The sequence below is a fragment of the Myxine glutinosa genome, chromosome 1, assembly GCF_964187855.1.
Source record: "Myxine glutinosa chromosome 1, kmMyxGlut1.1, whole genome shotgun sequence".
Classification (NCBI taxonomy): domain Eukaryota; kingdom Metazoa; phylum Chordata; class Myxini; order Myxiniformes; family Myxinidae; genus Myxine; species Myxine glutinosa.
In genome coordinates, this window is record NC_136261.1 from 322,212,821 (window position 1) to 322,234,068 (window position 21,248).

The 21,248-nt window shown below is 48.5% G+C and overlaps 1 protein-coding gene across 1 annotated transcript in view; it reads left to right on the forward strand.

The window, feature by feature from the left end:
* The first annotated feature begins 2,520 nt into the window (after positions 1-2,520).
* LOC137411259 (sperm flagellar protein 2-like) overlaps positions 2,521-21,248 on the forward strand; it is a 30,178-nt gene continuing 11,450 nt past the window's right edge. The window contains exons 1-2 of the mRNA XM_078779008.1: positions 2,521-2,566; positions 20,574-20,717. Of these exons, the coding sequence (XP_078635134.1) occupies positions 20,679-20,717 (39 nt within the window). The 5' untranslated portion in view covers positions 2,521-2,566; positions 20,574-20,678. The remainder of the gene's footprint in view (positions 2,567-20,573; positions 20,718-21,248) is intronic.

Sequence of the window (21,248 nt, forward strand, 5' to 3'; positions counted from 1 at the left end):
CCGTTCATGGCCTTTGTCGACCACAAGCCATTGATTTTCGCCATGGCCAAGGTCACGGAACCGTGGTCGGCCCGCCAGCAGCGCCACCTCTCCGCCGTGTCGGAATACACCACGGACATCCGGCACGTCGCCGGAAAGGACAACGCCGTGGCTGACTGCCTTTCTCGAGCCGGCGCCAACGCCGTCCACCTCGGCGTCGATTTCGCCCAGATGGCGACGGACCAGGCCACCCACGGCACGGTGCAGGCGCTCCGGGTGGCGGACACGGGCCTCCGCTTGGCTGACGTCCCCTTTGCGGACACGGTCCTGCTTTGTGACGTCTCCCAAGGCCGACCTCGCCCCGTTGTGCCGGTCACCTGGCGGCGTCGCATTTTTGCTTCACTAGACGGCCTCTATTACCCGGGCCGGAAGGCGTCCCACAGGCTGGTGTCGGCACGTTTCGTCTGGCACGGGTTGCGACGGGACGTCCGCGACTGGGCCAACGCCTGCACACCCTGCCAGCGGGCCAAGGTCCACCGTCACACCCAGGCTCCGCTGGCTCCTTTCACCGTGCCCGAGCGACGTTTCGACCACGTCCATGTGGACCTGGTGGGTCCCCTTCCCCCATCGCAGGGGTTCACCCACCTGCTTACCATGGTGGACAGGACCACCAGGTGGCCGGAGGCCATGCCCCTCGCCTCCACCACCACCGCCGACGTGGCCCAGACATTCATCGCCACCTGGGTCGCGTGTTTCGGCACATCGGCGGACATCTCGTCGGACCGCGGCCTACAGTTCACATCCGAACTGTGGGGCGCGGTCGCCCGCACGTTGGGCGTTACCCTGCACCGCACCACGGCCTACCACCCCCAGGCCAACGGGTTGTGCGAGCGGTTCCACCGCTCCATGAAGGCCGCACTCATGGCCGGCCTCCAGGACGACGGCTGGGCCGACCGGCTCCCGTGGGTCCTTTTGGGCCTCCGCACGGCTCCAAAGGAGGACCTCCAGGCGTACACCGCCGAGCTGGTGTACGGCCAGGCCCTCCGCGTCCCGGGCGAGTTCGTGCCCGACGCCACCAGCCCCTGGTCCACCGCGCGCCAGCGCACGGACTTCCAGGAGGCCGCCCAACGTTTCGCACCGGTGCCCACGTCCCAGCACGGCGACCCCCAATCCTACGTACCCCCCAGCACTCCGCACGGCGGAGTACGTCTTTGTGCGCCACGAGGCGCACCGGGGGCCGCTCTGGCCACCATATGACGGACCCTTCCGGGTCCTACGACAGGACAACAAGTCCTTCGTCGTCAGCATCGGCGGCCGGGCGGACCGGATTTCGGTGGACCGCCTCCAGCCGGCCCACATGGACGTCGGCCAGCCGCCATGGCTGGCTCTCCCACCGTGGCGCGGCCGCCCCCCGTCCACTGCACCCCCCCCCCCCCCCCCGCGACCAGCCAGGGGTCGTTTGGGTCGGGTCATCCGGACCCCCCTCAGGTTGACTTTCCTGGACCAAGTCTATTCTGGGGGGGGCGTGTGCAGCGACCCATGGGTCCCCCAAAGCTCGAGACCAGCAACATAATCTCCTTGCCCCAGCCGGTGACGTAACCGGCGGACAAACCGCGGCGCCGAGGTTATAATTGCTTGCACCTGTCGGTCACATGACCACCAAAGCGTGCCTCGCCTGAGAGGCGTGGCTTTGGTTCTGACGTATGCTTTTTGGCTTGGATTATATGTATGCGAACCCGATAAACGGGTTTTCACTTTTCAGAGTTCCCGAGACCCGAGTTGATTATACATTAAACATCTTCTCGGACGAGTTTGTGTCTTGTCCGTCACTTCGTCCGTCTCAAGCCGGAGCGCTGCTCCTTCAACGGCAACGTTACCCCAGCGTTACATGGCTACACACCGAGTTAGCCGTGTGTGCCCCCCCCCCTCCCCCCCCCTAGCGGTTGTGGCCCTAAACAACCGCATAGAGTGTTTATACCAGCGGCCGGCTTTGGTAGGGGGTATAGATATTGTGGTTATCCGCCACGATTGAGAGAGGTTGCCAACCCCACGACGAAGCGAAAGAAACAACCACCAAACGAATCTGTAACACCATCCCTGCCGAGCTACCAACCTACGGACATGGGCGATTTGAGTGATGAATCGAACACGTGTCTCACCTCATTCGTGTTGTAATTTTTGTGCTTGTCACCATTTGAATGATGTTTTACTTGTCGAACTTCTCCACTAATGGTTTTATATAAAATGTTTTTGTAATAAGTTTTCTACACGGAAATTATATTTAATTTATTTGACCGGTCCTGAGGCGAGGTTTCTTCTCTGACCGATTAAACGCGGGATTGGAATATAATAAACTAATCGGGTATTTATCATTGATTAATCCTATCATGCCCTATTGATCTGATTTTATTTCATCTGTTTGTGTCGTGGTTCTTTTTCATAATGGTGTAAAGCAGAAACACCAAAGAACGGCCGACATTGTGCCGGAAGTGGCGCTCTTTGCGTCGGATCGCCGGAAGTGGCGCTCTTTGCGTCGGATCGCCGGAAGTCACGTCACGGTCTTTGCGCCGAATCGCTGTGGTAAAAGGTACGGTCGCAGACGTCTTGCGTCTTCCTCGCTGTTTACTGATGGACGCATTCTGCAATTGCATTAATGGAGAGTTTTAACAATGTTGAACAATACTATGAAGGTAAAGTTGCCTTAATTTCATGCTGTTTGTAATATTAAGGTTGAAGTCTTGGTCACGCAAAAGGACACCTCCAGTGGCGTCCGCTGACAGGAAACAGCTGTTCGAGAAATTGCTTTAAAAACAACTCACACGGTTCCATGTCCTTGGCCGAGTCCGTTAAAAGTTATATTCGCGACCGCAACGACAGACGGTTCGAAGAATTTAATTAGTTATCGATGTATCTGTTCTTTATATTTCACTGACTAGTGACTGGGACGTCTTGCTGGAGGCTTTGCCGTGGTTACGTGGGACTCGAGCTCAGCCGGTAGGAAACCTTCACTGGGAAATCCGGATCTTTAAATAGTTAATATTGACAAACGCAATGAATGTGTAGATTGCAGATACTGATGATAAGAAAGGTTGGGTACATGAGTCATGTGGTCGTTGAGAGCACGTATTTATTAATAAGTTCAGCTTTTAAAGGAGGAATAGTGCGATGAGTACTCACGGATTTACACACACACACACACACACACACACACACACACACACACACACACACACACACACACACACACACACACACACACACACACACACACACACACACACACACACACACACACCCAAACACACACACACATACATAAACACACACACATACACACACATTTATACACACACACAAACACATACATAAACACACAAATAAACACACACACACACACACACACACACACACACATACACACACACAGACATACATAAACACACACACACACACACACACACACACACACACACACACACACATAAACACACATATATACACACACACACACACACACCTTCAATCGAGCTGGAGACTTGCTCTCTCCTCAAGATCTGTGATTGGTGCTTGATATGGAGACAGTGGTTCGGATGACCACCAGGTACCTACATTTCAGAAAGAAAGGTCCTCATTATCAAAAGTGATGCTTCCAAGTGGCCCGTCAGTGTACAATAAATCATCAGACACTGATTTTTGCAGCAATATGTCCCCTACCTGGAGAACTATCACACTTGTGCATGTACCAGCCAGCACAGTAATGAATCTGGACATGGAGATTCATCCATAAAGTATCCCCAGGGTGTCATGCTTTAGATGGTTGAACATGGATGTTGTAGTGATGCTGCTGATTTGACTATACGCTGACAAGAACACAAGTCTGCAATTGCACAATTGGTTGCACCGGCACTGTTCGAAGCCTGCGCGCAACTGCAGTGTGGTAATCTTCATCCTGATGAAGCATCACTTACACGAATGAAGGAAAGAAGTGTCTTCTTCAGTCAAATATTGAGGCTGCTGGAGTGTTCCAGACGATGACCCGTACTTGGGTTATAACACAGCCTTCACTCACTCAGCATGTTGTACATTGTTCCAGTCTAATCGAGTGAAGAACTGATTGGATGGACTCTGCTTTTCGTGAAGAGTCGTTTGATGGTCTTGATTGCATTCTCAGCTTCACCATTGAACTGCATTTAGTGCGTTATATGAGTTCCCTTCCAAGGAACTTCAACGCAAGAGGACGCAATTAGGCCCATTAAGCCTGTGCAATGGTTGCGTCAAGCAAGGAAGCAGCACCTGCCAGCAAGTACCATTTTTTTTTGAGTCTTTGATATGATTTTGCTCGGGTTTGATGAGCCAACGACCTTCCAGACTTAGAGCGGATACTCTAACCATTATGCTGCCGAGTCTGGTAAAGGATGGGACTCAAACCTGCATCCCCACATCAACCACATGGTTTTTATCCCACTAAACCAAACAACTATTCAATCTCCAACTATCGGGGACACCTCTTCATGGTGGTTGTACCCCCCAACGCAAGTTGGGGGCCAAATATTTCCCATTCTCCCGTGCTGCTTGGATTCGCATGTCAGGACAGCTCGGTCACAGTCAGACTGCCAATCGTTCCCAATGGACCGGCCCTTTCCCTCTTGTCTCTGTCTCTTTTCTTTCTCTCTTTTTTTCTCTCCCTCTCTAACTCTGTCGTGGCCCTGACTTAGTGAAGGCGGCGGTACACCATCTTGGATGTGGGGGATCTCTGGGTCGCTCCTGCGAGACTGATCAGCTGTCTCCGTGCCGTGGGCTTGTTTTAGAGAACTGTCTGGGGCTATACAAGAATAACAACTTGGTCTTCTCTTTTCGTATGCAGCACAGGACTGCCGGTAACATCATTGGCTGAGGGACGCGGTTGTGCCGCTGATGCAGTGTCCATATTAAGAGTAGGCGGCCGGCCAACCGGCACAAAAGTGCTTTTAAAAAGTGCCATAGGTATTCTTTGTTAGAAGCTGGCATCCATGCTGCATGTGTTCACAAGACCTTGCTCTACAACATAGGGGTGGATGCCAAGCTCACAATCGCATTTTGTCGGACATACTGGTCAAAACTGACCACTGGTGACCCAAATTACCATTTTGTAAATACTGCTTTATTTTCATCTACAAGACGAGGGCTTTCCAAAACTGTATCATTTAAGGATGGAGAGTAGTTTATAAAAGTTTGGTAGCCTTATAAATCCTTGAAATTATATTGAATTACTAACAGATTCTCGACACAAAAACACGTTTTTCTCTAAATTGTAAAAGCAGGCCTGGAACGAAAAAATAAAGACACCGTTTTGCCAAACTTGAATGATTTATTAAACTTGATCATCCAAACTGTTTGATAACATACATATTCTGCTATTTCTTATTAAATTATTCTTAACTGGCAATGAAATTGACCCCGAAATGGATTTGATATCCCAAATCGCAAAGCATAATGCTCGATCGATGTGGGTACAATATCGGTTTTTTGGGGGTTTTTTGGGGGGGCTTTTTGTATACTGAATCGAGGCTCGTGAAAGAGCTAACATTTATTTCACAAACACATCAACCAGACAAACAAAATATATGAAAAGAGGGAGCGGAAGACAAGATGGGGAGAGGAGGGGAAGCACACAAACACAACATTTGAGAGCAGGGAGATGTGTGGGAGGGAGAGGGCTTGGGGGGAGGAGGCATGGGAAAGGGGGGGGGGGGGGGTGGGAGAAGTATAAAACACAAGGACGTCCAGGACAGAAGTTGGTATTTCAAAAAAGTGGATTTGGGGTGAAATTAGCGGGGGTAGAAAAGATCAAGGTTTTGGATGGGGGAAGATAAGAGATGGTGGTGAACAGCTGTTTTAAAGACCTGGAGGGTGGAGTGGGATTGAAGAGAGTGAGGGAGTTTGTTCCAGAGGCGGAGAAAAGAGGAATGAAGGAGTGAAGGTGAGCAGAGAGTCTTGATTTTGGCAGTTTAACCATAAGAGGGTTGCAGGCAGATCTTGTGCGACCTGTAGGAATATTTGGGGGACAGAGCCCAGAGAGAGCTGGGGGGTGGGGGGGGGGCAAGGCCAGAGAGGAGTCGGTAGAAGACGGAAAGACCACCAACCTGCCTGCGGTGAGTGAGTGAAAGGCCCTTGGAGTTAGCTTCATCGCGGGAGATTCCAATGATTCTGAACGCTTTGGTTTCAACAGCGTGAAGACGAGCTAGGTGTGAGGCAGGAGCACCAGCCCAGAGGGGAGAGCAGTATTCCATTGAGCTGCGGATGAAAGCTTGTATGTGGTAAGGAGCTCAGGTGTGCCAAGGAAGGACTTCGCACGACGGAGGATGCCCAGTCGGCGACTGGCTTTGGAGGCCAGATTTGAAATGTGGTTTTCCCAGGAAAGATCATGGCAGATAGTGAGACCCAAAAGCTTGAGTGGCAGAACTTCTTGGAGAGGATTATTCAGAAAGTGGATGGGAGGATTGTCCAGTCGGCTTTTCGGAGAGACATCGTAAGAGTGTGAGATTTGTCAGGATTGAAAGACATGTTCCACTGGTTGCCCAGTCTGTGATTTTGTCCAGGTCTGCAGAGAGTGAGGAGATGGCAGACTGCCGATCTGAGGGATGAGGAATGGAGCGACAGAGAGTAGAGTCATCAGCAAAGAGATAGAGAGGATTTTCAAGAGAGTCAGAGAGATCATTGATGAAGACCAGAAAAAGCACAGGGCCCAGAACACTGCCTTGGGGAACTCCAGCCTGAACAGGAAGAGGAGATGAGAGAAACCCATTCAGGGCCACACGTTGACTACGACTAGAGAGGAAGTCCACCAGCCATGCGTGGAGATTTCCATGGATACCAAAGGAGGAGAGTTTGGTGAGCAGAGCGGGGTGCCAGACCATATCGAAGGCACGTGATATGTCAAGGGAGACAGCTCTAATTTCCTGTTTGGCATTGAGGACCTCCATCCATTGTTGAGAAAGCAGAAGCAGCATGTCCAGAGTAGAGTGACCAGGTCTGAAACCAAATTGATGATCAGAGATCAAGCCATTGGAGAAGAGGAAAGATTTCATATCTGAAGCAATGATTGATTCCATGACTTTGCTGATAATTGGGAGAAGGCTGATTGGTCTGTATTTGCTAGGATCTGTTTTTGCACCTTTTGTCTGCAAAGCGGTGATGTTGGCTGATTTCCAAGCAGATGGCAGATGACCTTGAGCAAAAGAGAGGGTGAAGAGAACAGAGAAAGGGAGTGAAAGAGCGGAAGAACAGGATTTTAGGACCCGTGGGCTGATGCCGTCAGGTCCAGTTGCAGAATCAGAGTCGAGGGTTGACAGAAACTTTTCCACCTTGTCAGGAGGAAAGGACACAGAGTCCAGGAGCAGCTGGGAACGACTGGGTACAGTGGGCACAGAGAGGGATGGGTTTGGGACACAAGATTTAGAGGCAAACACAGAGTTGAGGCATTCAGCTTTTTCACGTGCGGAGTCAGCCGTGTAGCCATTTGAGGTGAGGGAGGGGATGGAGGGGGCACAAACACCAGAAACAGATTTGACCAGCTGCCACCAGGATTTGGAAGAGGGAGACAGATAAGAGAGTTCAGTCTTGAGAACGGAGAGATATTGTTTCCTGGCTCTCCTGAGGGTGGACACACTTGTTTCGCGCTTTGTGAAAGGAAATGAGATTTCCTTCCGTTGGATTTGCTTTCCAGGAGACGAAAGCAAGTTGTTTCTGGGCAACAGCCTCACCACAAGATTCCGTGTACCATGGACGGGAGGAAGGGTATGACAACTGAAGATGAGATGGGATAAATCTGTGCATGAGAGAGAGCAATTTACTTTGGAAGAATTCCCAGGATGAGTTGATGTCAGAGGCGGTAGAGATGGGAGACCAGTCCAGATGATTGATGGCTGCTTGAAGACCGTGCCAGTTGGCCTGAGTGAAATGCCAGACTCGTCGACGCTGAGGAGGCTCTCTGAGAATGGTCAGAGATATGTCCACTTTAACAAGCACATGATCAGATGAGCCGATTGGAGCAGAAGAAGAGCAGCAGACATTTTCAGGGAAGTTAGTCATAACCAAGTCCAGAAGAGAAGATGCTCCATTGACTGAGATCCGGGTCGGGAAATTGACAGATTGTGTCAGTCCCAGTGAGTCGCAGAAGTCCTTTGCTGAAGAGCCATGGCTGGTGAGAGAGGTACCCACACCCAGCCAACTGGCATGGTGACAATTGAAATCACCACATATGAGGAAGAGTGAGTTGGGATGAGTAGATAGAAGTTAGTCCATATTATCAGACAGCGAGATGTAGATGGAGTCATCACTGTTTGGTGGACGGTACAGCACACATATGAACAAAACGTGGGAGCGAAGGGGAAGCCATAGCCAAAGGTATTCGTCTGGGTGAGGTGGAGAGAGGGCAGTGCAGGGCGAGTGAGGAAGAGTTTGTTTTATAAAGATAGCAACCCCACTTCCAGGACGAGGCTCAGGTCTATCATACCAGAGGAGGGAGTAACCTGGGAGAGATACCAAGGAATCAGAGACATCATGAAGGAGGAAAGTTTCTGTTAAGCAGATCACGTCTGGTTTGTCAGAAGCAACCTGTATGGAGAGATCAATCAAGTTTGAGCGAAGGCCCCGGATGTTTGAGGTCCATACCGTTAATGAAGAGGAAGGGGGAGCATCGGATACAGAACAGGGGGTGGGGGGGAGGGGTAGGGTAAGATGTGGAAGAGGTAGGGAGAGCTGTTGAAGGTGTGTCAGAGATTTCAGAATAGCTTGGAGAAAGGGAAGAATGGGGTGGAGAAAAGGTTTGATGGTAATTGGGTGAGGCACAGTGAGGTGTTATTTGAGGAGGGGGAAGAGCAAGGCAGAAGGTTGGGGGAGATGAAGGTGAATTTTGGAAGGGGGAAGAAGCGGGGAGGACGCTTTGAGGAGGAGGAGTGAGAGGGGAGTCTAGGAGGGGAGGAGAGAGGGAGAGTCTCGGAGGGTAGGGGTGTGGGGGGAGTTTAGGAGGAAAGGGGCAAGGGGGGAGATTTGAAAGGGATGGGTGATGGGGAAGATTTGGAGGGGAGGGGCAAGGGGGAAGATTTGAAAGAGATGGGTGATGGGGAAGATTTGGAGGGGAGTGCCAAGGGGGAATATTTGAAAGAGATGGGTGATGGAGAAGATTTGGAGGGGAGGGGCAAGGGGGAATATTTGAAAGAGATGGGTGATGGGGAAGATTTGGAGGGGAGGGGCAAGGGGGAAGATTTGAAGGTGATGGGGAAGATTTGGAGGGGAGTGGCAAGGGGGAATATTTGAAAGAGATTGGTGATGGTGAAGATTTGGAGGGGAGGGGAAAGGGGGTAGATTTGGAGGGGAGGGGTGATGGGGAAAGTTTTGAAGGGGAGGGGTGATGGGGAAGTTTTGGAGGGAAGGGGTGATGGGGAAGATTTGGAGGGGAGGGGCAAGGGGGAAGATTTGAAAGGGATGGGTGATGGGGAAGATTTGGAGGGGAGGGGCAAGGGGGTATATTTGGACGGGAGGGGTGATGGGGAAGTTTTGGAGGGAAGGGGTGATGGGGAAGATTTGGAGGTGAGGGGTGAGATTGGATTTTGAAAAGGGTACGATTAATGGGAAACGAACATTTATAGCAAAATGGGTTTCTTGAGACCTTCGAGTCAAAAATACGTTTGAGGACGCTGAAGGAGGGGTGGAGTGCAGGAGAGTTACGGGAATGTAGAAAAAAGGAACTGTAAGAGATGGATTTTTTTTTTTGGAATGAATCGATTTGGTGAGCAAGTCGAAAGCATCCTTTTATAGAAGAAGAAGAAAAAGGTGTTATAATATATGACAGAATACAGTTCTTCAGGGGAAAGTTTAAACATTTTTAACAACGTGATCACGAACAACGTGATCGAAGAACGAACGAACAAATAAGAACAACGAATAAACGAATAAGAACAGAGAAGGAAATATATATATATATATTTTTGAGTTGAGATTTTAAACAAGGAAGTATGGGGTGAAAAACTGTGACAAAAACAGAGAACGAAAGTAATTGCAGTGCAATCGATGGACCGCTGAGAGAAAAACAAAGCCTCAAGGTCGGACACGGTAGCCTACTAGGCCTCAGAATACGCGACACAAATTAACCGACGATTTTGTATACATGTATGAAAAATTAACACCGAGAATCTTACTAAAGACACACTTTAGGTACACACACCGACATATAGATACAGTTTCGACAAAAACACAATTGTGAAAAATTACTTAACTTCGAAAGCATGAGCGCATGGACAGCTTCGAAAAAACGTGTTTTACAATTGATATTGTGAATCAACCAACAATACAATGAAAATACTTCCGTTTCGTCCTTTTAGAGTTCTTCATTTATATTGATATACTATATTCACATGTATTCATATCCATGTAAATGAAATATTGATTGATGCAGTGGATGCAACTTCTACTCGCGAACTTTGTTCATGAATAGCATAGTTCTTATAGACGAATTTGTTCGCATCAAAACACACGTCTCAAAATTGTATTTCCATGTCACAGTCCATGAATCTTTATGGTTATTTAGTCCATGGTTTGATCGGACGGATTGCAACAGTTCTCTGCATTACAGCCACATGCTGGAGTGCACACCTGTCTCGATCCATAGCACTTGCAGTTAGCCCGGCGGCATTTCGTTTGACATCCACAGGAGATGATCTCGATACAGGCCTTTGGGATTGATGGGATTCGAGTCCATACAATAGTCAACCCAGTCAGACCTGTTGACCATCCACCACATACAGATGGATCCTCGGCTATGGCAACTGGAACATTTGCTTGCAGCCATATCTTGGCTTGGTGGTTGGACCGTTCCCAGTGTAGTTGGAACGAGTCTTCTGTTGGTGGAAGCATTTCCAGAGATTTCTTGCCTTTGGAAAATACATCATGCCTGCCGTTATTCACGCCACCAGATGGATCTGGCACATTGTACAAGCGACAAACAAACTTCCGTCTGTTTAAAGCCCCGATCTCGACCAAGTCCTTCGAGCAGGTGTGGATGTTCAACATACACTTTCCATGCGGCCTTCTTCCCAACACCGGCAAACGACGAACATGTGTCGCAACCAGTGACAGCGTGAAAACCAAGTATATTTTCAATGACTGGTTGAGATAACTTCTTGACGATTTGGTGGACTGGATAGCATTTCAGGTCTTTTGCTGATCCACCGATCATCCATACTTCCATGTCCCTGGAGACAAAGAAGTGAAGGAGCATGAGAAGCACATCTGTATCCCTACATATCACCTGGAGTCTACCAAAGCCCACATCAGCAGCATGGAGGCCATGTCGGATCAAACGAGTGTCGGCTTCTTCATGATTAGCTGACAATTGGGAGATATCTCCATGTATGCTCGACTGTGCCTTTAATTCTTCAGTGAAGAATGAAGCTCTTGCATCAGACTCCGATGAAGCGCTTGATACTGCAAGGGTCTTTGCAATGACAAAATCCAACTGATCGCTGGGATACATTAGAAGGGATGATTGGACATTTAGAGGACGCACGAAACTACCCTTGGAACCAATACGTTGGCTTACGTCATCGTAGAAAGTTTGTCGTCTTGAAAAATATCGAGATGGCGGCGTTGTATTCGTGGTTTTACAAATTCGCTGGTATTTGTTCCAAACATCCCCCATGTCGTAGACATGACCCAACGATAGCCCGTTTTGTAGGTCCACGCAGATTTTGTCGAAACCTTTGTAATTTTCTCTCTGTGTTGTGACATCTTTCTGTGCTTTGTACATTCTTCGCTCAAACTCCACCAAGCATTTTAAGTGGTACTTCCCCTCAGCTGCCACTAAATCTACTACATTGGCTAATCTGACTCTCATTGTTAGGTCAATTTTTGCCATTGTCAGTATTTTGTCGGAGAGGGGACATCGTCGCCACATTGTGCATTTTCCGTCGATCTGCATCTTGACAAAACTTGCACCGATCGGAATCCATCTGATGGGATCTGCGACTTGTTCATGAGAATGTCTCACCAGATGTTTCGCCGATCTCACATGTTGTTAATTGGGAACCCTGTTTCTTTCTCAGTCGATTCAAGCGATCCTGAGAAGTAAAGTTACCGTAACAAGTTTTGTGCCAATGGATACTGTTTGACTCCCACTGTGTTTCTGAAATATCGCTCAAACTTTCTAGAAGAAGGGCCGAATCAGTGTCTCCTAATTTTCTTCTTATCTCAATAACATCAGAAATTCGAGCTTTTCCAGCAGATGAGCCGATTCGCAGAGGTTCTACCTTGTCGTCTTGACAAAATAGACAGAGGGTGAAATGTAGTACATCTGCATTTCGCCTCCGCTTCAACACTTTCACCGGCTTCACACCAGGGCTTGCCATTTTCAGTAGGACTGCTTTCTATTTAATGTGAATCTGTAAAGATAAAGAAAGCTTGTTTTATTGAGTAGATTGTGTAATGTAGGCTATTATTAACGAATATTTCCTTTGTATGCTGTGGACAGTTCATATCTACCCTGAAATAGACGCATTCAACTGTAAAAATGAAAATCGAGAAAAACGACATTTTGTCCTTGAAATTCCTGTTTTATCATGTAATTCCAAACTTACAGACAGCAATTGTGTTCAACCTAACAAGGCTATGGCTTATATACTTATTTTTTCTGAAAGTCGATGAAATGTAGATTAAATGTGTATTAAAGTCAAAAATAGTCATTTTTGACCATATATGGCGCCTGGGGCCTCGCGTGCTTGGCGAGCCGTTCACAGCCCAGAGGCCGCGATCACGGGCTCCGACCGGTGGCTTGCCGAGAAGGGGTCCGCTGCAGCAGCTGTTCCCGTTACGGGACGTGCCCGTTTGGAGCACGTCAGGAAGAGGTCTGTTCAACCGCCCACGTGCGGAGATCGAGCTACTGGGGCGCAGGGTCCTCGCGAACATCGCCATCCTAGTCGACCTTGTTCGGCCATTGACTTGAGATCGCGATTCGCCTGCGCGAATCGACCTTCACCTGGGTCGGGAGGGGCCCAGAGACATTGTGAGAGACATTGACCATTGAGGGTGCCGTAAGTAGGGGGCAAGGTGGGAATATATAAGATGGCCATCTTAGAAGTATTGTAGGAATGCATATGGAGGGTTGAAGTATTGTGTTGTTGATGATTCTACTCAGGGGTGAATATATTGTTGATTGATCCAGATCCTTGGTGTGGTTTCCTTATTGATTTGGATTGTTTCCTTCGTTGGTCCACTGGAGGGTTTACTTGGTATTGATTGCGTTACGAAAGCGTATAAATCATATATCTTTCTGGCGGGGTTCCTCTCAAGGTCCGGGGGTCACCGAGACCAGGTGGTCACAGGGAGGACCACGTAACAGAATTGGGGGCTCGTCCAATTGAATTCCGGGATATAAAATTGTATAAAATAATAAAATAATATTTTTATTAATTAAAATTAATTAATTAATTATTAATTGGTAAAATTATAAGATTCCCTGAATTGAGTCTGGTAAATTTTTGGGAAATTGTGGTAAAGTCTTGGGTGAAGGTTAACAGGTGTTAACGATAGTCACCATGGCGTTTGTTGCACAGAACTTTGCGGTAACCCCTGGTGAGGCACAGTTCCGAGCGTTACTAAAATCGGACCTCTTGAAATTGGCCAAACATTTTAACTTGGAGGTCCGAATTAATTTGAGGAAGGCCGAGTTGCAGACCACGGTGATACAGTCTATGGTGGGATTAGGAACATGGGACGAGTTAGCCTGGGAGTGGCTACCCGAAGAACCAGAAGACGTTGGGCTCCGAAAACTGGAGTTGCAATTGCGGAGCCAGGAACGGATCAAAGAAGAAGAAAGGAAAGCAGAAAAGGAAAGATCAGAAGAGGAAAGGAAAGCAGAAGAGAGGAGAGAAGAGAAACAAGCAGAGGAAAGGAGAGTGGAACGAGAACTCCAGGAAAGGTTAGAAGGGAGAAAAGCAGAGGAGAGGAGAGCTGCAAGGGAACTCGAAGCAGAGGAGAGAAAAGCCGAAAGGGAGTTAAAGGAACGTGACATGGCGCTTCAGCAAGAAATTAAATTCAAGGAGCTGGATTTAATGAGAGAACGGGGAGAGGTACCACCCTTGATGACTGGGCCGACACCTAGCCAGAACACCTGGGATGTGGGCAGACATGTGAGGCTGGTTCCACCCTTCAGTGAAAAGGAAGTCGCTAAATTTTTTCCACACTTTGAGAAAGTGGCTCGACAGTTAAACTGGCCGGAGGAGTCCTGGACCATACTAGTGCAAAGTGTGCTGGTGGGTAAAGCTCAAGATATTTATTCGGCGCTACCAATGGACCAATGTGCAGATTATGAGGTATTGAAGAAGCACATTCTCAAAGCCTATGAGTTGGTTCCTGAAGCTTACCGGCAAAAATTCAGGAATGCCAGGAAGAGGGAGAGTGAGACCCATGTGGAGTTTGCCAGAGTGAAAGAAAACATGTTTGATCGGTGGTGTGAGTCAAAAGGAGTCGGGAAAGACTTCAAAGCATTGCGTGACTTGATCCTGGTGGAGGAATTTCAACAGTGTGTCCACGAGGACATCAAAGTGTACCTGCAGGAAAAGAAAGTACCAAAGTTGTGGGACGCAGCCACCATGGCAGATGATTATGCCTTAACACACCGGATAGGGGTCCACAAACCTAACTCCTCGCCTAGACTTCAGCAGGGGAGTTATGGAACACCCGGTGCGGAGAACGACAATACATGGCGGTGGCCTCGAGGTGATTATGGGGATAACTCTGATACCCCAACTGCTTGAAATCAGGGGGCTACGGGCCCAAGACAAATTTATTTTCCGGGGGGCCCGAGGCAGACCACGAGTTTTTCCTCCGGGCCTACTTGCGCTTTTTGCAAGAAACCTGGACATGTGATGTCCCAATGTTATGCCCTGAAAAAGGAAAATCAGGAGCGGAGTTCGACTAGTACGACTCCAAATGCAATGGCCATTGTGAGAAATCGCCATCAAAAGGGTTACCAACCATTTATTTCAGAGGGGTTTGTGTCACTGGATGGAGCCTCGACTAACCAGAGACCGGTTAGGATATTGAGGGACACAGGAGCACATCAATCTTTAATGCTTGAAGGCATTTTGCCATGGTCCGAGGAGACGGCAACGGGGGATAGTGTTCGTTTACAGGGGATCGGTGGCTGTGTTAGTGCTCCACTTCATGTCATCCATTTGGAGTCCGATTTGGTGTCAGGACCGGTCACCGTCGGTTTACAAGCCACGCTTCCTGTAGAGGGTGTATCTGTGGTTATCGGGAATGATTTGGCCGGGGTTCAAGTTTATGGTAACCCGAGGGTTGGTAAAGAGCCCAGCAGGGAAAATAAAACCACACCAGCTCGGGATGGCGACAAAAGTACCAAGTTATTTGTAGGGGGACTGAACTTCAAAACAGAGGAAGAAGTTCTGACCTCTGTCTTCAACAGATATGGGCCGCTGGTGGAAATGCGGTTGGTAAGAGACAGGGAAACGCAACAGTCAAGAGGGTTCGGCTTTGTCACGTTTGCAAGCACAAAAGATGCCAGAGAGGCAGAGAAGAATTGGAATGGCAAGGATTTGGAGGGTCGAACCATAACAGTAGGGAAGGCATTTCGTAGGCGTCGAGAGGTCTACAGGAGAGGACAACTGGGCGGTAGTTTTGGTGGTGGCCGCAGCCGATAGTACTATGGAGGCTCCCAGAGTTACGGCATCCCCCGAAAGAATGATAATTATCAGAGCACTGGCCGAGAAGGAGACCGCCAGTCAGGTGACTACTGTGACAAGTGGTCCCACCGTAATTATTAGGAGTCCGGAGAAGTTGAAGCACTGAATACGGCGGAGCCGCCGAGCCCAGATTCCTACACAGACTAACCGTGAACTCTACGTTCCTAAAGGCGTCCATGTAGTGAATACTCGGCTTGGCCTCCCGGAAAAAGTGCTATCGAGTTGCTTAACTTTGGATCTTTGATCAACCCCTTAACCTTCATTCACAAGAAACGGACAGTCAAAGTCAGAGGGTCATGAGATGGAGTTTGGCTTGGCAGGAGTCCAACGGGAAATTGAACATGTAAAGGGCAGGGACAATGTCGTTGCTGGTGCTTTGTCCAGAGTGAATTACCTTTGGAAATCTCTGGGGGTTTTGTGAAATTTTGTTGCTTTATTTTGGAGATGTGATAATTGTTGCCCAGGGGAACTGATGATTTAGGGTGTGAGTTATCTTGTCTGTTTATCAAAGTTGGCCTGCAAATAAAGTTTTCGCGGTGTTCAAACTTTCTTTCTTGAAGGGGGGGGGGGGGGGGGGTGTTACGAATTCCGGGTTTATGGGAATGGCTATTCAGGTCATTTCTTATTAATGTTTATTCTATTAAAGGTTGTTGTGGCTAAAGGGGTAGAAGCGCTCCTGGTAACCACGAGACCGGAAACGGGATGGTGAACCGGAAGAAAAGAGGAAGACCAGGTCTGGAAAGAAAAGCGGCCATCTTCTTCGACCAGCGGACGCGGGTCAAGTCGCCTTTTACCTGCGGCAGAACGCTGAGTTGGAAAAGCCCGTCTGGCGCGAGGAGTTACCTGCGCGGGGTAATTACCTGTTACGTGTCCGGTTGCCGGGGGTTCCTGGAAGGAACCAAGCGTCCGGCACAGTTCGCCTCAACGTCTACGAGAACGAGTACGGGGGCGCCTGGGGCCTCGCGCGCTTGGCGAGCCGTTCACAGCCCAGATCACGGGCTCCGACCTCGGTGGCTTGCCGAGAAGGGGTCTGCTGCAGCAGCTGTTCCCATTATGGGACGTGCCCGTTTGGAGCACGTCAGGAAGAGGTCCGTTCAACCGCCCGCGTGCGGAGATCGAGCTACTGGGGCGCAGGGTCGGCGCGAACATCGCCATCCTAGTCGACCTTGTTCGGCCATTGACTTGAGATCGCGATTCGCCTGCGCGAATCGACCTTCACCTTGGTCGGGAGGGGCCCAGAGACATTGTGAGAGACATTGACCATTGAGGGTGCCGTAAGTAGGGGGCAAGGTGGGAATATATAAGATGGCCATCTTAGAAGTATTGTAGGAATGCATATGGAGGGTTGAAGTATTGTGTTGTTGATGATTCTACTCAGGGGTGAATATATTGTTGATTGATCCGGATCCTTGGTGTGGTTTCCTTATTGATTTGGAATGTTTCCTTCGTTGGTCCACTGGAGGGTTTACTTGGTATTGATTGCGTTACGAAAGCGTATAAATCATATATCTTTCTGGCGGGGTTCCTCTCAAGGTCCGGGGGTCACCGAGACCAGGTGGTCACAGGGAGGACCACGTAACACTAGGTAATTTGAATGTGGGACCAATTGGGGGGGGGGGGGGGGGGGGAGGAGGTAAGGTGGCAGAGATGATGTAGAGAAGGAGGTTGGAAGTGTTGTGTGTACAGAAGACCAGATGGAAAGGAGACAGGGTAAGGAGGTTGGTAGTAGGATACAAGCCTTTGCATGTGGGTGGGGATGGAAGGAGTAATGATGTGGGAATAATCGTATCGGAAGATACCAATAAGTAGGTTGTCAGAGTGGAAAGATGGGAGGGATGGATAGTTATGGCATGGGTGGTGGTACAGAGACAAATGATGTGTGTTATGTCAGTACATGGGCCACAAATGGTAAGGACTGGCGTGGAGAAGCAGGAATTGAGGGACGCACTGGAGAGGATGATGGGAATGGTTGAGATGGAGGTGATGCTGTGCATTGCGGGAGAGATTAATGCACACATGGGAGTAGCGGAACCAGGTGAAGAGGAATCTGTTTGTAAATTTGGTTGGGGAACGAGGTATAGAGAGGGTCAAGAGCTGGTGGAGCTGATGGTAAGGAATATGATGGCCATAGCTGGTTCATTCTTTCAAAAGCGGGAAAGCCACACGCTTACCTAAAGTAATGGACAGCATAGAACAGAAGTAGATTTGGTGGTGATAAGGAAGTGACAGTTGTGGAGGGATAAGGATTGCAAAACAGTAGCGGGAGAGCATGCTACTACCCAACACAAGCCTGTGGTGTTTGTTGTGAGGATGAAGAAAAGGAAGAGAGTTTATTTTTGTTTGCCAAAGGTTTGTGGTGTTTGTGGCGTAAGAGCAGAGGTCAGAAGATTATTTGGTGGGGGAAGTGTAGGGGCAACATCATCGTAGAGTATAAGGAAAGGATGAGGGCCAGGTTTGACGATTATGAGGGCTCGATATGAATCCAGGCTTGACTGCCGAGAGGTGTGCATACCTCTAGGCCATTGATAAATGAAGGTTATCCTACTTAGAATGTCGCCAACAACAACAACAACAACAACAACAGGCATTTTAAGGCCATTTTCCCTGCTCGAGCGGGGTTCGCCTTGCGGTTTCCATGACAATCTTCTCCATTTTGCCCTATTTTCTGCTTCTCCCCTTGTTAACCCCCTTGCCCGCATTTCTTCTTCCACCACCTTTAGCCAAGTCTTTCTCGGTCTTCCCCGTCCTCTACCTCCTTCTACATTCATTTCCATCACTCTTCTCAACCAGTCACTTTCATCCTTCCTCAACACATGACCAAACCATCTCAACCTGTTTCTCTTCACAGCACAGCAATGCAATGCGCATGGAGAAAATAAAGAAAACCAGAGAATTGTCTGTTCTTTAATTGTCCTTGATGTTCCTGTGTCCACCGTACACAATGTTATCAGCAAGTTTAATGCCAATGGCACTGTAGCCAACCTCCCTGGACGTGGCCGCAAGAGAAAACTTGATCGTAGATTGCAGCGAAGGATTGTTTGAATGGTGGAGAAAGCACCTCGATCAACTGCCTAACAGATTCAAGCTGAACTTCAAACACAAGGTACGACAGTTTCAACTCGCACCATCCGTCACCACCTCAATGAAAGGAGACCCAGGAGGACCCCACTGCTGAGAGAGAGACAAAAGAAAGCCCGACTGGACTTTTCCAAAAAACTCCTGAACAAGCCAAAATCCTTCTGGCAGAATGTCCTGTGGACAGATGAGACCAAATTAGAGCTTTTTGTTAAAGCACATGATCGTGTAGCGGTTACCGCTGGATGCACACAATCGCCTTGCACCGGCCAGAACACGGCCAGACGCGCCTCTCCCGGGCATGCCCGGACTCGCTGTTCCCGGGCACGCCCGAACCTCCCGGGCACGCCCGGTCTCGTCTTTCCCGGGCATGCCCGCTCTCGCCTTTCCAGGGCTCGCCCAGAGCGTCCGGGCATGCCCGCTATCGCCTTTCCAGGGCTCGCCCAGAGCGTCCGGGCATGCCCGCTATCGCCTTTCCAGGGCTCGCCCAGAGCGTCCGGGCATGCCCGCTATCGCCTTTCCAGGGCTCACCCAGAGCGTCCGGGCATGCCCGCTCTCGCCTTTCCAGTGCTCGTCCAGAGCACCCGGGCACGCCCAGCCTCGGCTTGCCAGGCCGCAGCCAAACACGCCCGGGCAGGTCCAGACTCGCCTTTCCAAGGCTCGCCCTTGACACCCGGGCATGCCCGGTATAGCTTTTGCCAGGCAAACTTCCCGACATAAATGTGTATATATATTGCTGCCTGAAAACGGGCTTTTGTCAGAATACCTGAGCTGTTTTGTTTCAATAAAGCAACTCGGACGAATTCCGTCTTTGGTCGCGTCACTTCTTGCGACTCGCGTTGGAGCGCAGCTCCTTCAATCTATATGTTTACAGAAAACAAAATGAAGCCTTCAAAAAAAGAACACCTTCCCTCCAGTAAAAGATGGAGCAGGTTCAGTGATGTTTTGGGGTTGCTGTGCTGCCTCTGGCACTGGGTGCCTTGAATGTGTGCATGGCATCATGAAATCAGGAGATCACCAAGGCATTTTGGAGCACAATGTTGAACCCAGTGTCAGAAAGCTGGGTCTCTGTCAAAGGTTATGGGTCTTGCAGCAGGACAATGACCCCAAACACACTTTAAAAAGCACCCAGGAATGGTTGAACACAAAACTCTGGACTGTTCTGAAGTGGCCAGCAATGAGTCCAGATCTAAATCCCATTGAACACCTGTGGGGAGATGTGAAAACAGCAGTTGGGAGAAGGCACCCTTCAAATCTGGGAGAACTGGAGCAGTTTGCACAAGAAGAGTGGGACAAACTGCCAGTAGATAGGTGCAGGAAGCTCGTTCATGGCTATATGAAGCGCTTGACTGCAGTTATTTTGTCCAAAGGCCATGCTACCAAATATTAATCTCGGGTGTCAATAATTTTGTCAATGCCATTTCTATTTGTTGTCTGATTTAAAAGGATATATTAAGCTCTGAATCAAAAACAAATGTTCTGTAATATTAACAGTAAAATAAAGAATTGTGGAGACCTAATACGTTTGTGAATTTCAACTTATTTTTAGGGAAAATTGTGAGTTATTTTTAAAAAGTGCAAGAGTGGCAATATTTTTGGCCATGACTGTAGATAACAACTGGGTTTACAGCAGTAATGGGTACAGTACTTGTGTTTGATGGTTTGCTTGTACTCTTTTTTATTATAATGGGCATTTTTGTCAGTCACAAAAAGCAAATGGTTTGTCAATTTTATTTAATGTTTGTTTTTATTCCTAAAATGCATTTTTTATATAATTTGCAGGATAAGCAGCGTACGATTTTATTGCTGTAATGCCTATGGAGGAAAGACAACTGCGTTGGTATTGTGGATATTGAATGGTACTTCAAAGTGGGTGTTGAAAACACAATGGATAAGAAGAAACAACGCGCGATTGAAGACGTTGAGGTACATTGCACACATGCGAGTACAGTGATATTTATTTGGTTTTTAGGGCTAAAGTCATGCTTGCTGATGAAACATACGAGTTGAGCACTATTCATATAATGCTTCAACAGAATAAACATTTTCAATATAAATGCTTTCAGCAACTAGATGGTATTCATGGAATACTTACCTCGCGCAGTCTTGGGAAGAACTTGGTGCGAGACAACTCTTCGGTTTTTTTATTGAAGTGGCAAATTTGTAATTGCATCTATCTACACATCTTAGGTATATGTGTACAAATTATACTTTGAAGGGTCTGCTCTAAAGTTTACTCATAAGCCTTTACAAAGTTACATTTATTCTCCTTACCTCTGCCACCAAAGGTGGATGGAGGTTATGTTTTCACCCCTGTCTGTTACTTGCAAAATCGAAGATTTTTCAAGCATATTGGTTGGTTGCGTTTGTTATGGGGAGGGGTGGATTTTGCAAGTATCGTGCTCTGAATGACGTCTTCTTCTTTGTCTGTTTGTCACCGGCCTACAGGTCACAATT